General features: G+C 40.5%; 1 protein-coding gene across 2 annotated transcripts in view; it reads right to left on the reverse strand.

Annotated features, from left to right (window-relative positions):
* The window catches only part of KDM4B (lysine demethylase 4B), a 259,342-nt gene that overhangs the window by 21,946 nt on the left and 220,629 nt on the right, over positions 1-16,767 (reverse strand). For both annotated transcript variants that reach the window (XM_027851028.1, XM_027851029.1), the window contains 7 exons: positions 15,265-15,767; positions 14,662-14,782; positions 11,913-12,091; positions 8,378-8,600; positions 4,114-4,190; positions 3,310-3,365; positions 2,191-2,299 (listed from right to left, as the gene is read on the reverse strand). In XM_027851028.1, coding sequence (XP_027706829.1) covers positions 2,191-2,299; positions 3,310-3,365; positions 4,114-4,190; positions 8,378-8,600; positions 11,913-12,091; positions 14,662-14,782; positions 15,265-15,767 — 1,268 coding nt within the window. The remainder of the gene's footprint in view (positions 1-2,190; positions 2,300-3,309; positions 3,366-4,113; positions 4,191-8,377; positions 8,601-11,912; positions 12,092-14,661; positions 14,783-15,264; positions 15,768-16,767) is intronic.

Consider the following 16,767-nt stretch of genomic DNA (forward strand, 5'->3'; position numbering starts at 1 on the left):
CTCTATCAGATTACCCCCCAATATCATGCCCACTTGCTCTAATCTTCAACATTGTCTTATCTATAAAAGCAGTTAGATGGCACGTTGATAGAGTACTGAACCTGGAGTGAGTTCAAATCCTGCCTCAGATAACCTCTGTCTGTTCCTGGCTCCTCAAATGTAAAATGGGGCTAATAGCAGCACCTACCTCCCAGGGTTGTTGTGAAAATCAAAAGAGGTAACACTTGTAAAGCACTTAGCACAGTGCCTGGCATACACTATGTGCTCAATAAAATGCTTACTTTCCTCTTTCCTTTTCTTCTACTGGTTTCTTCTCTGTGGCCTACAAACACATCCATGTCTTCCCTGTCCTTACTTGATCTAACCTTCTTAGATAACTATCCTCCTAACTGTTTTCTTCCCTCCTTTTCAACTAAACTCCTTAAGAGAGCCATATGTACCTGTCTCTACTTCCTCTCCTTTTTCTTGATTCTAATTTTTTTTGGCAACTGGCTTCTGATATCATCATTCAACTGATATCGTTCTCTCTAACATTCCCAGTGACCTCTTCACCAACAAACCAAACGACCTATTCACAGCCCTCATCCTTCTTGATCTCTCTGCAGCCTTTGGAATTGTCAATCATCGTCCTATCCTCTAGGTTTCCACAACACTGCTCTCTCCTGATCCTCCTTCCGCCTGACTCTTCCTTCTCAGCCTCCTCTGCTGGATCTTCATTAAGTTCATGCTCACTAACCAACTGTGGGTGTACCTCACCAATCTATCCTGGGTCCTTCTTTTCTCTTCCCTCCATACTATCTTGTTTGGTATTCTCATTAACTCACAAATGGGGGGTGTGTGTGTGTATGTGTGATGTCCCCCTAATTTCTTTTTTGAGCACCAGTTGGGCTTTAGACACCTCAAACTCAACATGTCTAAAACAAATCATGACCTTTCCCTCTAAACCGTCCTCTCTTTCCAACTTTTTTATTACTGCTAAGAACACCACTGTCCTCCTGGATTCAAATCTCAGTGCTACTTCCAACCTATTAACAAACTCGTGTCATTTTTACTTTAACAACATTTCTTGTTTAAGTCCCATTCTCTCCACTTACAATGCCACCATGCTTTGCTCAGGCCTTCATCACTCTTGTCTAGGTTACTGCAATAGCGTTCTGGTTGGTCTCCATGCCTCAAGTCTTTCCCTACTCCAATCCAAAGTGACCTTACAAAAGCACAGGTCTGACCATGACACCTGCCTACTCAATAAAGGCCAGGGGCTCACAATTACCTCCAGGACCAAATATAAAATCCTGTTTCATTTTTTTCTCTTTAAATACATTTTTGTAATCTTTTTTTTACCATCAGAAGTTTTCCCAGTATCCCTCCTCCTTCCAAAGCCATCCTATATGAGAAATTATATTGTTAAAGAAAAAAAAGAGGAAGAAAAAAATTCAACAAATCTAATCAATACATCAAAAAAGTCTGAAAATATATGCAATGTACCTACCACACCCATGGATCTCCCTCTGCAAAGTATAGAAGGAGTGTCTTCTCATTTCTTTTCTTTAGGACCACCCTCATTCATTGAAATTTTGCCTCTATTTGGCTTTTAAAGCTAACATCCCTCCTCCCCACCTTTCCAGTCTTCTTATACTTCACTGCCTTCCATGTATTCTGCAGTTACTAGACTGACCTCCTGGCTGTTCCTCACACACAAGAAGCCACCTTTGATGTCATACATTTGCACTGGCTATTGCCCATGCCTGGAACATTCTTCCTCCTTCTGATTCCCTGGCTTCTTTCAAGTCTCAACTAAAGTCCCAACTTCTATGAGAGGTCTCTGCTGCCCGTCCCTCTTAATCTTAGAACTTTCCACCTCAGACTATCCCCAATTTATTCTGTCTCTAGCTTGTTTGTATACAGTCACTTACGTGTTTTCCCTCATTAGACAGTGCGAGTTCTTCAAGAACAGGGTCTATCTTTTGTCTTTCTTTCTATCTGCAGGCTGGCACAAAGCAGGTGCTTAATAAAGGGTCTGTGACTTATTCAGAGCAGGGAAGGTATTTGTCTTTCTTTGTATCCCCAATGTTTACTGCTGTGCATGGCACATAGATATACTTAATATCTGCTGACTATTCCTTTGGGTAAAGAAAGCACATAGTAATTCCACAAAAACAGAACATAGTCTGACATGGCTTAAACACCTACCAATTTCCATCGCTGCTCTGGGATTGCACTGATATCCACAGGGTGACGCTCTATTACGTTAAGAAATCGTACTTCTGGGACAGCAATAGCGCAGATCACATGGATCCACCTGGACGGTGCACAGAAGAGCTTGATTACAAATTTTACTTTTTGGTGAGCTCTCACTTTTTTTGTTATTAAAATTATTAATATGTTCTATTCCACTGCTTTCTATCATTCCTTCTTCAGCCATTCCCTGATGACTACACATGTATTTTGTTTCTAGTTTTAACACAAATAATCCACTGCTACTAACGCTTTAGTATGGATGAGTTTTTGTTTTTGGTGATTAATAATCTCCTTAGAATATAGTACCAGTAGCTGAATCTCAGAGTTAAAGCATATGAGCAATTGGGCAATTTTTCTTGTTCAATTTGTTTTTCCAAAACCATTGAAGAAATTCACAACTTTACCAGTAGTGAATCAGTATTACTATATATAGCCCCTCCAATTAGCACCATTGCTGGCTTAATCTATGTGAAGTAATATCTCAGGACTGTTTTAATGTGTGGTTCTCTGACTACTAGTGATTTTAAACATTTTTTTCAGGTGGCTGGTGATTGAATAGTCATACTGTATTGACTGCTCATTGTGCATAAAGGCATGTATTAGCTGAAGTAGGGCTGTGCTAATCTATAATTATCCCCATTTTACAGAGAAGAAAACTGAAGTTCAGGAAAGCTTATATAGATAAGAAGGTAAACTAGGACTTAAACAGGTCTCCTAATTCCATGTTCAGTACCATTCTCACAAAACTACAACATGGCTCCTGATGTTAAGGAGTTCATAAGATAGATTATGAGATGGGATTTTTAGACATAACTTATTTTAAGTCTGATGTTACTGTCTCCCAACCATAATCTTTGTCCAATACTTGGGTCTTGCTTGGTATTTGAGGGATCAGTGACACCACCATCAGGATAAAAAAAGTAGTCAGTATCACCTCTAGTACAGAGATCAATCATTTCCTCTTCTTTGCTGTGCCCAGTAAGAACCACCCACAGTAGAGGAAAAGTCATGATGTGCTAATATGTAAGCTTTAGGGCCAAACACTCAAAAAATAATAAGAACCCTTCCTACCTCTTATCAATTGTCATCTGAAGAGCTCCTCCCCTGAGGTTGCATAAACAGCATTCCTAATAGAGGAAAAACCATTGTACAGATTAATGGCAAAAGCTACCAGACCGCTCCCACTCAACTTATCTTCCACTTGGTGCTCTTACTCACTGTCCCAGTAGAGTATCTCTTGGAGACAGATCCTTAAATTAACTCTTCAGGAGTAACAAAACCACCTGGCATTTCAGCAACACTTTAAAGCTTCCAAACCCACCCCACCCCCAACTATCTTGTGACCTAGGTAGTACAAGTATTGTTATCACCATTTAACACGGGAAGAAACTGAACCTCAAAAAGTTTAAGTAAATTGTTCAGGGTTATTAATACAGCGAGATAAATGTCAGAACCAGGGTTCTAAAACCAGATCTTAGCATCAAAGGGAGCATTTTATTCTAGTCCCAGCTGTATTTCAGCAGATATACAATAAACAATAAACCTGACAAGCAGTAATCCAATCTCTGCCTGAAAACTAGTGATGGGACAATCCAGTGATTCCAAATCTGGTACACTTTCTACTATATCAGGCTCTCTCTTCCATATCTACTCTTACAGGCTGTCTTAATTCAATTCTTTCAGTTTACAGAGGACACACTTGGAGAAGGGAGGAATCATGCCTGAAGTCACAGAGTTACAAGAAAATCATGACAGAGACCCAAGTTCTATCTCAATTCTAACTCTCTGCCCCAAAGGCCTGAAGACCAGGGACTTTCAAATGCCTATGAGCAAAGTCTGACAAACAAAGAGCCCTGGCAGTAAAGAGTATGTTACCGCTGTCCAGGCATTGGCTGTGCACCGGGAACAGGTCCAACCTTCATTTACCAGATCAGGACGGATTCCGTAGCAACCTGAAAGAAGGCAGAGATCCAGAGCTCATATGCTATGCCATTGGGAGTTGATAGGCACAGCTGCTGGTGGGATTTAAAAGGCCTTCCAGAATTCACTGCATTTAAGATAACTGTTCTCTTTTACCATCTTCTTCACCTTAATTCAGGCCACTGCACACAGTGTGAAACAAAAGGCTTTGGGGCAAAAGAAGCTAGAAATGGTTCACGTAAAATGCTAATGTTATAGAGAAAGAAAACTAAAATCCCCTTTACATGTGGTTAATTCTGGATAAATCCAAGCTATCAACCTAAAATATTAAGGCCAAGATAGTTAAGATATTCTGTGCGCTCAGTTATATAAATATTTTCTTGTTATAAAAGTTCACTATCAAAGCAATTGAAGACTGGTTATTGTATCTGACAAATTAACTTTTTGTGACATATTCTGATTGGGTAATAATTAAAATGAAAACATCAATACAGTTAGGTTCCTAACAACCTCAGTAGTACAAACAAGAGACGTATAAGACATATACTGAAAAGAATTCAATATGGCTACACAAGTCTATTCCATCAAAAGGATCTTTTGGTCATGGACAGACTATGCAGGCAAATCCAAATCAAGCCGTGGAAGTGGGGAAGGGGAAGGAAGCCCAGGGCTGACTGGCTCAGGGTTTGTAAAACCAGTCAAGAAATTGATGTGAAATAGGAGCTGGACTGCATAAATATTTCAGTTGGTAACATCAGAGCTGTATGCAACTGAATGAAGTTTCAGTGATTATCTCCCGCCTCTGAAATCCCAAGGGGAAGGCTCTGCATTGGGAACATAACTGTCCTCAGAATACAGCTCCTACAGTAGGTTTCAAGTAACAGGAAGACAGCACAAAGAGTGTGAGCAGACACAGCCAGGACATTACTATCAGCTTCATTCTCCAATAGAGACAGATTGGCAGACCAAGTGGAAAAGCCAAGTTAGCTACTTAAAAAAAAAAAAAAAAAAAAAGACACTTTATACAGTAGAGCCTAGAGGAGAAAGCCAGATGACACTGGTTCGGGAGAGAGAAAGCCGAGCTGGAGAAAAGCTGTAACTTCACCCTTATGTGTTGACTGATGGATAATTCTTCCCCAAAACATAGCTCAGCCTGGTAAGAAAGTTCCCTTGTGCACTGCTAGAGAAGGTGGAGAACCAGATTAGAATCTAAATCCTTACCTAAGCAAGAAGCAAAGCAGCTAGGGATTATAGCATATGGCTGGATCAGGGATGCTTAGGCTCTAGGTTATCACCTTAGTTCTATAAGCACACTTACTACCACAGAAGTGGTAGGATCCTAGTCTCCAAGGAGCAACAAGGGAACTGAACTCTTGCTTTTGTTTTAATTCTTTACCAAAGATATCTTGCTGAACTATGTGGTGACCTCTTATCTACAAGGCTAAAACCATGAAAAGTAATTTTATTTGATAAGAAGTAGATGTGACCTTCTCTACCAAGGTCAAATAGTAGATCAATATTCTATCATACTACTCGGTTCAACTGCAAAGCTCAACTGGGTATTGCCACTAGTCTTCCACATTATTGGCAAGAAACTCATGATGCTATTATCTGCCATTAGAAATCCTCTTTCCAGTTAACATCTAAGCAAAAAATCCAGGATGCAGCAGGCCCAAGGTTTCTCTCAAAGGGCTCAAACAATGGTGGGTTGATCTTTCTTCTCTCTAATTCTCCCTACTATTTTCTCCCCCAAGGTTCAACAAGAAGGCCCCGAGGGCTACTGGTCACTTAATCAATCTATAGAATAGGTTAGAACAGAAGATTCTCTCCAAAAATGACTTGAAACTTTTATGAAATAAGCACTAAGCTAGCAAATGAAAATTAACTTCAGGGTGAGTAAATGAGGGGAAGGAATAACACGAACTTTCCAAAAAGTACAAAGATCTAAGTTACAGTTCTTTGCTCTACCTTCAATGGGGAATATAAAATTAAATGCCTTCCTTTTCCTTTCCTCAGCCAAAGGGCTGAGGGGATTGACCTATTCTCTTGTTCCAGCCCTTGTTCATGCTCCATTAATATCTCCCTTCCCTCTTACTTTTCCAGACAATGCTTCCTTCCTTTCCCCTCTTGACTGGATTTCAACCCTTCTCTTCCTCCCCCATCCCTATTCCTTTAGGAGAAGCCTAATGCACCTGTTCTACTCTAGCTCTTCCCTTTGCATGACTGTGGGCCTAAGACCCTCCAGCTCTCTGATGTGGGGCAAATATAACTGTTCACATCACTTCAATAAGCATGGAGCTCTCCACTATAGTCCTGCTACTGGTAAGATGGAGAACCATCATCCCCTTCCTGTTTACCCTGACACCAAGGCTGCTTTACCTTTCCCCCTCTTTCCAAACTTGCTGTCTAATAAGTGCTATCTCTTGTGATATGAATTCCTTGAGCATAGAGACTACCTCCCTTTTCTACTGTCTCTTCATGGCTCAACTTAGCATGTCACTCATTCATTCATTCATTCATCCTTTCCTAGAAGCTTAATCTTTGGGTTGTTGATACCTTTTTGCACAGAAGCAAGAAACAAGTAAACTAGTTTCATAATCGTTAACTAGTACCTAATTAACTTCTGCTTACTTGTGGAAGGGGACAAGGTGCTCCTACCATGGGAAGGATAAGAAGAATCTCCTTCTACTATACCACAGTGCCACAATTAAATCCAATCCACTCACCCAAAAGCTCCATTCTAACTTCCTGAATTAAACTCCTGGCCAGTCAAAAAATATCCAGATCAACTTATTTTAACCTATATATTTAGAAATGATAATGAGAGGCAATGTGGCTCTGAAGGCTGGGAAGCAACAAGGAGTCAAGCACAGAGGAACAGGAAAGGATATAAATCCCAGATAATCAGCACACAGAGTTGTGATGGCAGGATGATCTTAATGCAGACCAAGGACACGGCTGTCCCCTACCCCTGAACCCAAGTGTTTTCCAGTTGGCTTGAAAAATAAAATCATTAAGTTGCAAAGTTTGGGGATTTCTTTCTCCTATCCTCCCAAGGCTTTTTTTTTGCTGTTCAGTTGTTTTTTAGTTGTGTCTGACTCTTTGTGACCTCATTTGGGGTATTCTTAGCAAAGATACTGGAGTGGTTTGCCATTTCCTTCTCCAGTTCATTTTCCAGAAAAGCAACTGAGGCAAACAGGGTTAAGTGACTTGCCCAGGGTCACACAGCTAGTAAGTATCTGAAGCCAGATTTGGATTCAGTCTTCCTGACTGGCACGCTATCTACTGTGCCACCTAGCTGCCCTAGGGCATTCTTCATCAATTTAACTATTCTGTTCATGAAGAACTCAAGAAGGCAGTTTGGTAATAGAAAAGTCAGAAGAAAAGTACCCAGTGAAATAAAGGGCCTCCTTCTGATAAGATACCGTCACAATAGGAGCCTGAACTATAACTGAAAATATACCTAACTGATCTGCAGGAGTTTAGCAGTTACTAAATTCTGCCCTGGGTTTCTAGAAGGAAACATTCTAAAATCAAATAGAAAAAGGAAGACACTACATCTACAATGTTTGTCTTTTCTTTCTGTGCTGATGTGATCTTCATGGACCTTTAACTGATGCTATAGAAGGGCAACCTTTTTTCAACATCTTCTGTGCTTTTTTGCCTAATCACGTGATATATCCTCTCAGGTTTTCTATGTGATGTATAGCATCCAAGAATTGCCAAGCCATAAAGAAAACCAGAAGCTTTAGGAAATTCAAAAGGGAAATCAACTCGAGATAATGCCAAGCCTTTTGAAGAAGTCAATGAACAAGGATCATAGTCCCACTGTGTAGTAATGTGAAATAATGTGTATAGTATGGTAATGTGAAAACCTATACCTTGTGGGTGTAGATCAGGCCTAGCGTAGATGTTTGAGAATGGCAGAAAATAGGTGCTATGGGTGGAGACTAAGTCCAGGAAAAGCAAGTAAAAGCATTCAAAGAGGCTCTATAAGCGGAAATATATGAATACGTCAAATATATGAACTAACCAAAGGCATTTCTTGAGGAATATCAATATTTCCCAACTAGTAGATTTCATCTGTCAGGAGACACTGTTTCAAGGATGCCTGAATTTTTGAACAGAACCACAACCACTCACACTGCCTTATATCTGTACTTTTCCCAACCAACAGCCCACCCTTTCCTCAGTCCCCACGTGAAGTGCATTAACTTACTGGCATGAACTTGCAAGTAGCATTTGGCGCAGGCAATGAGGAGGCTGGTTCCATCGTCACCAATATAAGAATTTGCAGGGAGAGGCTCAGTATTTTCACCGCTTGAAGTAAAACACATTTCCGGGATCAAGGGCTTGGTCTTCTGTCCACACTTAGAAAGCTGAAGTAGTGAGGAGGTCTCTCCCAGAGACGCCTGGGAAGTCTCTTTATCTGTCTGTAAGGACTTAAAAAGTAACAAAGCAGTGTTAAATAAAATCTTTCCTCTAATAGGTGGGCAGAGGGGCTCTTGTTCCAAAACATTCACTGTATAAATGCCAGCTCTATGTCAGGGTAAACAAAGTAAAAGAATTCATGGTGTTGTGATACTGGCCACAGAGAATGACATCACTAAAAAATGGTCATCTGGCTGGCCTCCCCTTAAAGATGGTAAACTCATTACCTAACCCTACCAAGGGGGCCCATTCCACTTTTTGCCATGCTTACTAGCCATACTGCTGGAAATATTGCAGCAAATAAGTGCCTAGACACTCCCTATAATTCTCCAAGATCAACAATAGGCTTAAAAACTACACTATCCTCAATAGCTTCTATGCAGTACTTAGCTTTCTATGGTATAAGAGGCTCTATTTGTTTGATGAAAAACCAAAGCACTGAAGCCTGAGTTTATCCAAGACCACATAGTGCTTGGGATCTGAGATCTTCCCTTCCCCAAAGAGTTGAGGAGCAAGAGATAGCTCCTCACTGAAAGCGAAATATCCTTTTCAGGAGGGCTGACAACAAGACAGGCCTTTACACAAATGTCTAGGTAACAGCAGGTAGGACAGTCACCAAATGTTTACTGGTACTCATGAGGTTTTCAGTACTGCTTTGATGTCTTGTGGCATGGTAGTGATCCTAGATTTTCAAAAGCTATGCTAAAAACGACAATGACAAATGCTTGGGGGGATGTGGAAAAACTGGGACACTAATACAGTTGGTGGAATTGTAAACTAGTTCAACCATTCTGGAGAACAATTTGGAACTACACCCAAAGGGCTATAAAACTGTGAATACCCTTTGACCCAAAAATACCACTACTAAGTCTGTACTCCAAAGAGATTAAAGAAAAAGGAAAAGGACCTATATAGAAATTACAAAAACATTTACTGCAGCTCTTTTTGTGGTGGCAAAGAACTGGAAATCAGTTGGGGAATGGTTGAACAAGTTGTGGTACACGATTGTGATGTAAGAAATGACGAGCAGGATGCTTTCAGAAAAATCTGAGAAGACTTATATGAACTTGTGCAAAGTAAAATAGGCAGAGCCAAAACATTGTATACAGTAACAGCAATATTGCAGAAATGATCAACTGTGAAATACTCTGATCAAGACAATTTCAAAGGATCCATGATGAAAAATACTATCCACCTCCAGAGAGAGAACTGACGAACCCTGAATGTACGTTGAAGCATACTTTTAAAATTTTATTTTTTTCTTTTGCTTGCATTTCCTTTTGCAGCATGGCAAATATTAAAATGTTTTGTTTGCATCAAATTGCCTGACTTCTCAAGAAAGGGGAAAATTTGGAATTCAAAATTTTTTAAAATGTTAAAATTATCTTTACATGTAATTGGGAAATACTCAATGAAATAAAAATATATTTTAGAAAAGAAAGCTACACCAATAGATCATAAGATTTGACAAGTTCTATCAAGCCAGAAAGGCTTCACGTAAGAATGTGGCAATGAATAACTTGTCTGTTGATCAAAGCTCAATCTGATTAACAAGTCTGGAAAGACCCATCAATGGGTTGCTGTGTCATGGGGTGACACATTTTTTTTAGCCACAGACAATTCTTAAAGACTAAAAGTTACTGTTTACAAGGACCCCCCCTCCCAAAAAAAAAACCCTAAGTCACTCTTCATGCACCTCATTAAGTGAGTGGATTGATCATGCAATCACTCAGAGCTGGAAGAGATCTTTGAGTTCATCTCCAACATCGATATTTGCATAGGAATTCTCTTGACAATATTCCGGACTGATAGCCACACAACTATTTGATGACTTCCAGTGATGAGAAACTTCCACTGTGACAATTGTAACCATTTTGTTTTAAAATAATTTTTATTTTTTATATCATGGTCATTTCTAGATGTCACTTTCTATTTGTCCCTCCCCCCCAATAAACAAATAAACAAACAGCTAAACAAAAACAACGGGAACAGTAGGGGAGTCTGGCAGTCCAACATTTTAAACCAACAGTCACCTGCATCTCTGAGAGTAAGGAGGTGGTAGTAGTAGTAAGAATAATAATAATTAATAATAATAATAATAATAATAGAAGGAAAAGATGATGATGATGATAGCATTTATAAAGCACTTTAAGATTTGCAAAGTGCTTTACATATATTATATCATTCGATCCTCATGACAACTCTGTAAGGCAGGCACTATTATTACCATTTTACAGAAGAGGAAACTGAGGCTCAGAAGTTAAATGACTTGTCCAGAGCCACACAGCTAACAAGTGTTTAAAGGAAGGATTCAAACGTGGGTCTTTCAGACTTCAAGTCCAGCGTGCTACCCAAAGTGACGCCTAGCCAGAGATGCTCCTTCATTTTTAGTCATTATAGAAACTCAGGGTCTGGCTTCATCTTAGTTTTCTTTTCATTTACTATCTTCCTGTCATTATATACATTGTTCTCTTGGTTCTGCTTATGTCACTCTGCATCAGTTTATCTAAGTCTATGAATTCTTCATATTCACTGTTTCTCACAGAATAACATTCCATTCCACTCAAATGCCACAACTATCATGCCATTCTCCACCTGACTGGTGCTCATTTTATTTCCTATTTTTGGATGCCACAAAAAGTGCTGACATGGATATTGTGGTCATAATGACGCTTTTCTTTCTATCTTTGACCTTGTATCCTTGGTAATGGGGAATCTCTGGACAGCTTTAATTGACAGTGACTCTTCCTTTATTCCTGGAGGGATGAGTCTTCCTGACTCCAGGGCCAGTGCTTTATCCACTGTGCCACATACTTGTCCAATCAGCTATACTTTCAATACTTTAAAACCCCTATGATTTCACAAATAAGGGTTTTCCCTTCACCAATACAGATCATAACATTTTTATGTCTTTAGTGGATGGTTTATTTGACCAAAAAAATGATATTTTGGTGGGAAGCCTCCCTGAACTCAAGACCAGTTCTTCAATGACAGATATAGTCTACTGCCAGAACCAGTCCATAACCAACCAAAGCCTTCCCAGCTTGTAAGATCCATCAGAGTCTGTCTTCCCCTGCAAAGGGTCGCCTCCCATGGATGACAAGCTACAGAAAAAGAGATGTCAGTGAAGGCTCTCACTACTACATTGTCCTAAAACAACCTGATTTTTAGTTTTTAGAAACAGATTTTTGAACCCATAAAAATGCAATTCTGAGACTGCTTTAAGCAAAGCAATCAATAGTACCAACAGGAGAAAGAAAACATTAAAAATCCACCTTGCAGCAATTCTGCTGACAGGAAATTCTCAGCAAGATGGCAATTACCTGGTTATATGGGTAGAAGAGAGTACAGACAGCACAATACGGCTCTACCAGGGCTGCAGCCGCATTGAACTTCTTCTCTGCCTGGAAGTTATGCATTTTATTCTTCCACTGGAGGGAAAGTAAAGACTTCAAGGCCTCAGGGTCACTTACATCCTCTTCTCCAGAGAAAGGAAACGCTTCTAGAATGAAATGAATGAGAGCGGGAATGGGAGAGGAAGAAAGGGAAGAATTTTTTTTTTTTAAAAAAATGAGAGGGATAAAAGGAAAAAAGGGGGTAAGAAAAGTAGGGAGCAAATCTTTAGTGCCAATAAAATATATATGTCTCAAATACATATACAAAATAAAGACAGTCAACCACAGTGCATTACATTACCTTTGCCTGAAGCGCATGCCTTCAGACTCAGGTTGTATATGTACAACCTATAGAATTCATTCAACACTGATTAAACACCAACATGCACATAGTACTGTACTAAGTGTTAGAGAGATGCAAAGTTCATATAAAACCAGATTCCTGCCCTCTTGGAATTTACAGTTTAACAAGATGACAAGACAGATAGACAATTATAATACACACTTACAAGATATTTATGTGGTTATAATTTGTCTTGCACAAAGTAGCTACTGAATTGAACTGATGGACATTGGAGCTGGGGTCTTAAGTCCCTCTTCATCTTTGCTTCCTGGCTTTTTCTAAATCTCATTTAATACCTCACACCCTTTGAAAGAAGCCTTTCCTGGAATGGTCCTTCTCTGTATCTTGTGTGTACAAAGTCGTTTGCACGTTGTCTCCGTTCCACCTCCCACCCCATTAGATTGTGAGCTCTTATGGCCTCCCCCCACAATTAGACTGTGAGCTCCGTGAGGGCAGGGACTGTTTTTCTCCTTGTATCTCCAGCACGTAGCATAGTGCCAGGTACATAGTAGGTATGTGACACAATGTGTTGACTTGACTAAGGATCCCGAGTGGGCAGATGTGAGCACCTCCTGTCTGGTATCTTCACTGCTGAATCTGCACTGTGTAGAAACAGCTCAAATTCTTCGTTCATTTATTCACACTCTCCCTTCCTTGGAGCTCAGCTCACGTATTACTTCCTGATTCCCCTACTGGCTGTATCCTCCCTATCCCAATCCATCATACCCCCTCAAGAATTACTTTCTATTTATTAAACTTTCATATTCATATAATAATAGCTATTGTTTATATAGCACCAACTATGTGCCAGGGCACCGTGGTAAACATTTTTTTAAACAAGTATTATCTCATTTAATTTCTACAACAATGGGAGGTAGGTGCTATTATCCCCATTTTTACAGTAGAGGAAATTGAGAGAGACAGAGATTAAAAGTGTCTGTATATGTCTTCTACAGAAAAAGGCTTAACACAGTATCTATCATCTAGTTGGTATTTGATAAATGCTTGCTGAATAACTATTAAGTATCTACAGAGTAGATAGCTCCCTGTTCATCACTACAGGAGACATAAAGGCTAGCTAAGACCTGGTTCAGTGGTGCACAATAGGTAAAGCCTTGGAATCAGAAAAAGCAGGGTTCAAGTTCTGCCCCTAACCGACACTAGGTAATCATGAGCCAATCCCTTGCCTTCTCAATGCCACTGCCCACTCTTTCCCAGTATTCCTTGCCAACTTCTATTTCATTAAGGTTTGACAAGTCAAATAGCATTCGCTCTGCTGCCCAGGGCCTTTTCTTATTTCTTATATTTAGAATTACAGGATCAATGTTTTGGAGCTGAAAATGACCCCTTCATTTCACAGGTAAGGAAAGTGAGCCCCAGAAGAGAAATGACTAGCTTGGATTTAAAATGATGTCCTAAAACTACCAGGATCCATGACTATGGGAGTGAACTTCCCTACTTCTGTTAGATCTGGCACTACACCCACCTGCACACCTGTCCCCTGCCTGCTGATGCCTCTCCAAGAGGAGCTGGACGGAGCTGACCAAGGTCACGCAGCCCAGTCCAAATGACACCACGCTGCTTCTGCTCAGCTCACACTTCCATCTCTCACCTTTCTACTCATCCTCCACCAGGCTGCCACAATAACCCTTACAGACAGGTCTGACTGCCTTTGCTCTAAAATTCTCAGTGGCTCCCCATTTCCTTTATGACAAAATGACTCCTCCTCACTTCACAATCTGGCTTCACTTCCCACTACAGTGATGGTTCCCATTACTTATCATCAAAACACATGACTTTCTAGTGCAAACAGGTCCATTTTCATGCCTTTCACAAACTCTCCTCCCAGCCAGGATACAGTCTCCCTTTCACCTCTGCCTCTCTGAATCCTTGGTGTCTCTTTCAAGATCCACTCAACTATCACCCTCTAAGGGTGGCTTATTTTGATTCCCTCAGTTATTAGCATTCTCTCACTCCATGAGCTATCTCTGCACGCGCGCGTCTCTTGGGAGACGTACGTACATATGTATGTCTCCCAAGAGAAGTCCTCCAAGGACAGGGACTCTTGTATCCATGTTTGTGCTTGCCAGTGTTAGGCTATAAATACCTGTTTATACGAGAGGGAACTTGGGGCTGTGACAATTTCTGTCAGAAAATTCTTTCCCACCCTATGCATCTATGATCTATATATTAACATCTATGTTGTAACACTTTATAAGCTAATATTTAAAACTTCAACCTTGATGACGTTGAATAAATTTTAGCATACGTTATCAAACTATTGGTAGGCCAGACACGACGACAGTATGTGGCTTCAGGCAAATTTACACTTACCCTCATCGCTTGAGCCCTCTTGTTTGACAACGGACAACGGGGATCGAGTTGGCGGTTTACCCAGGGGATGACGCCGGCTCTTCTTGATCTCCATTTTCAATTTGGAAAAGGTGGATGGGGCCTGTAAAAATAAGAACTACTTAAAGGAAATGCTTTGAGATGTACAGAGCCCAACTTAGGATTACCTATTATTTCAGAGAAACTACACTTCCTTTTTTGTTCCCCATCTTCACCCTTAGCCAAGGTCAATAATGCATTATGCTAAGAATAGCCAGCACTCTTTACTGGTATGATACCACTGACAACAGCAGTTGAAGAAGGGTGAAACCTCCCTGGAAGGCCTAAAATGGCATCCAGGCTAATGGCTATCTAGACAACCTGACTCAGCTAAATTCCATGTCTTTTTCTCAATCTTCACCTTATCTGACCTAAGCTCCCTACACTCAGGTAATTTGATTAGCTCTATCTCCCATGGATGTTACTAGTTCAAATTCTGCTCACAATTAGGAAACAGAATTTGCTTAAAAAGCAATTTCTCCTAAAGTACTAATGCCTCCTGTTTGCTTATGCTAGATTAGCTCGCCTCTTTTCCCATGACATTACCTGAACCTCGCTGGCTTTGGGACTGATCTCCACCTGCTCAGTTTCTCCCCTTTCTTCTTCCTTCACTGTTAGCTCCATGGGGACAGTCTGCTCCCTCCAAATCTGACCCTTCTGAGCAAAGTGCTCGAGTGTCTGCTGGCCAGATACACGCTCTTTGTCAAATACCACCTTATTGGTCCGTGGAACCACATAAAGCATGGGAATGATAGGTCGAGGCTTAAAGTCATCCTCTTCGCTGGGCACCTCAGAAGGGTGGACAATGTTGAGGGGGGCGGCTAAGGGAAAACTTTCTTCTGTGGCAGTAGATACTGGTGCTAATATGGGGGGCTCTAACACGGGAGGCGGTGGTGGGGGGACCTCTTCTGTACAGAGCTGGGGTGGAGGTGACAACAACTGAGGTGGCTGAGGTGGGTGGTGATGGTGGTGATGGTGGTGGTGGTGGTGGTGCTTCTTCTTCTTATCACTTTTGGCCTTGGAGGCACGGATCTTGGTCTTACCATCCCCTGGTCCAAGAAATTAAAAGTGAGTTACTGACAAGAAATCAACATTTTCTAGCAATCCGTCAACAACAAGGATTTACTGAGTGGGCAGGGCACATCACTTCTCTTGGTCTTAGTTCACTCATCTGTCAGAATGAGATTAGAAAAGAAGATCCCTAAGGTTCCTTCTAATTCTAAATCTATGATCCTATGAGTGCAGGTTTAGCATTTTATCAGGAGCTATGAGGAACATAAAGTTGTCTAAGACATGGGCTTTACTCACAAGGGGCTTATAATCTGGCTGGCCACACAGAATATGTGTATTAAACATTTAGTGAGCAAAGCAGTAAATAATAGAACATTATATTATATGGTCTACATAAGAGGTGTCAAAAATGTGCCCCAAGGGCTGCATATGGCCCACAACACTTCTGAATGTAGTCCATGCCAGATTAAAATGTAATTGGGAATTATTTAACAAAATAAACAAAAATACACTAAAACTCAAGATAATATCACATTTTAAAAATTAAGTCAATATGTAGCCTGCAGGCATCTTTTGTATAGTATAGTGTCCTGCATTTCTATCTGAATTTGACACCACTCTCTAAAGGACAGGTCTGACTATTTCTGATTGTGGCTACCAGGACCTATTAATTCCATTACCAAAATACCTTTCACATTTATTGCCTCTATTCCACCCATCCCGTCCCTAGAACAAATCTTTACTACTGCCATTCTATACTATTGTGATAACCTCCTATTAAGTCTTTCTATTTCTACTTTTTGTCTCTTCCAATCCATCCATACCACTGCTAGAAAAATCTTTCTTACCTAACAGGCCATCACAATCTGCATCCAGCAAGTCGCTTACATCCTGCGGGTTGCATGCAGCACACCAGAGAATTTTCTCTGCATACAAAGGATGTTTTCCTCTACATTTCTGAGGGCCCCCTCAAAACCCTTTGGTGGGCCACAAGTTGTGCAGGCCTGTTATATCAAGTCCCAAAAGTCTTAAGTGGCT

The sequence above is a fragment of the Vombatus ursinus genome, unplaced genomic scaffold, assembly GCF_900497805.2.
Source record: "Vombatus ursinus unplaced genomic scaffold, bare-nosed wombat genome assembly UNPS02009173.1, whole genome shotgun sequence".
Taxonomy (NCBI): Eukaryota; Metazoa; Chordata; class Mammalia; order Diprotodontia; family Vombatidae; genus Vombatus; species Vombatus ursinus.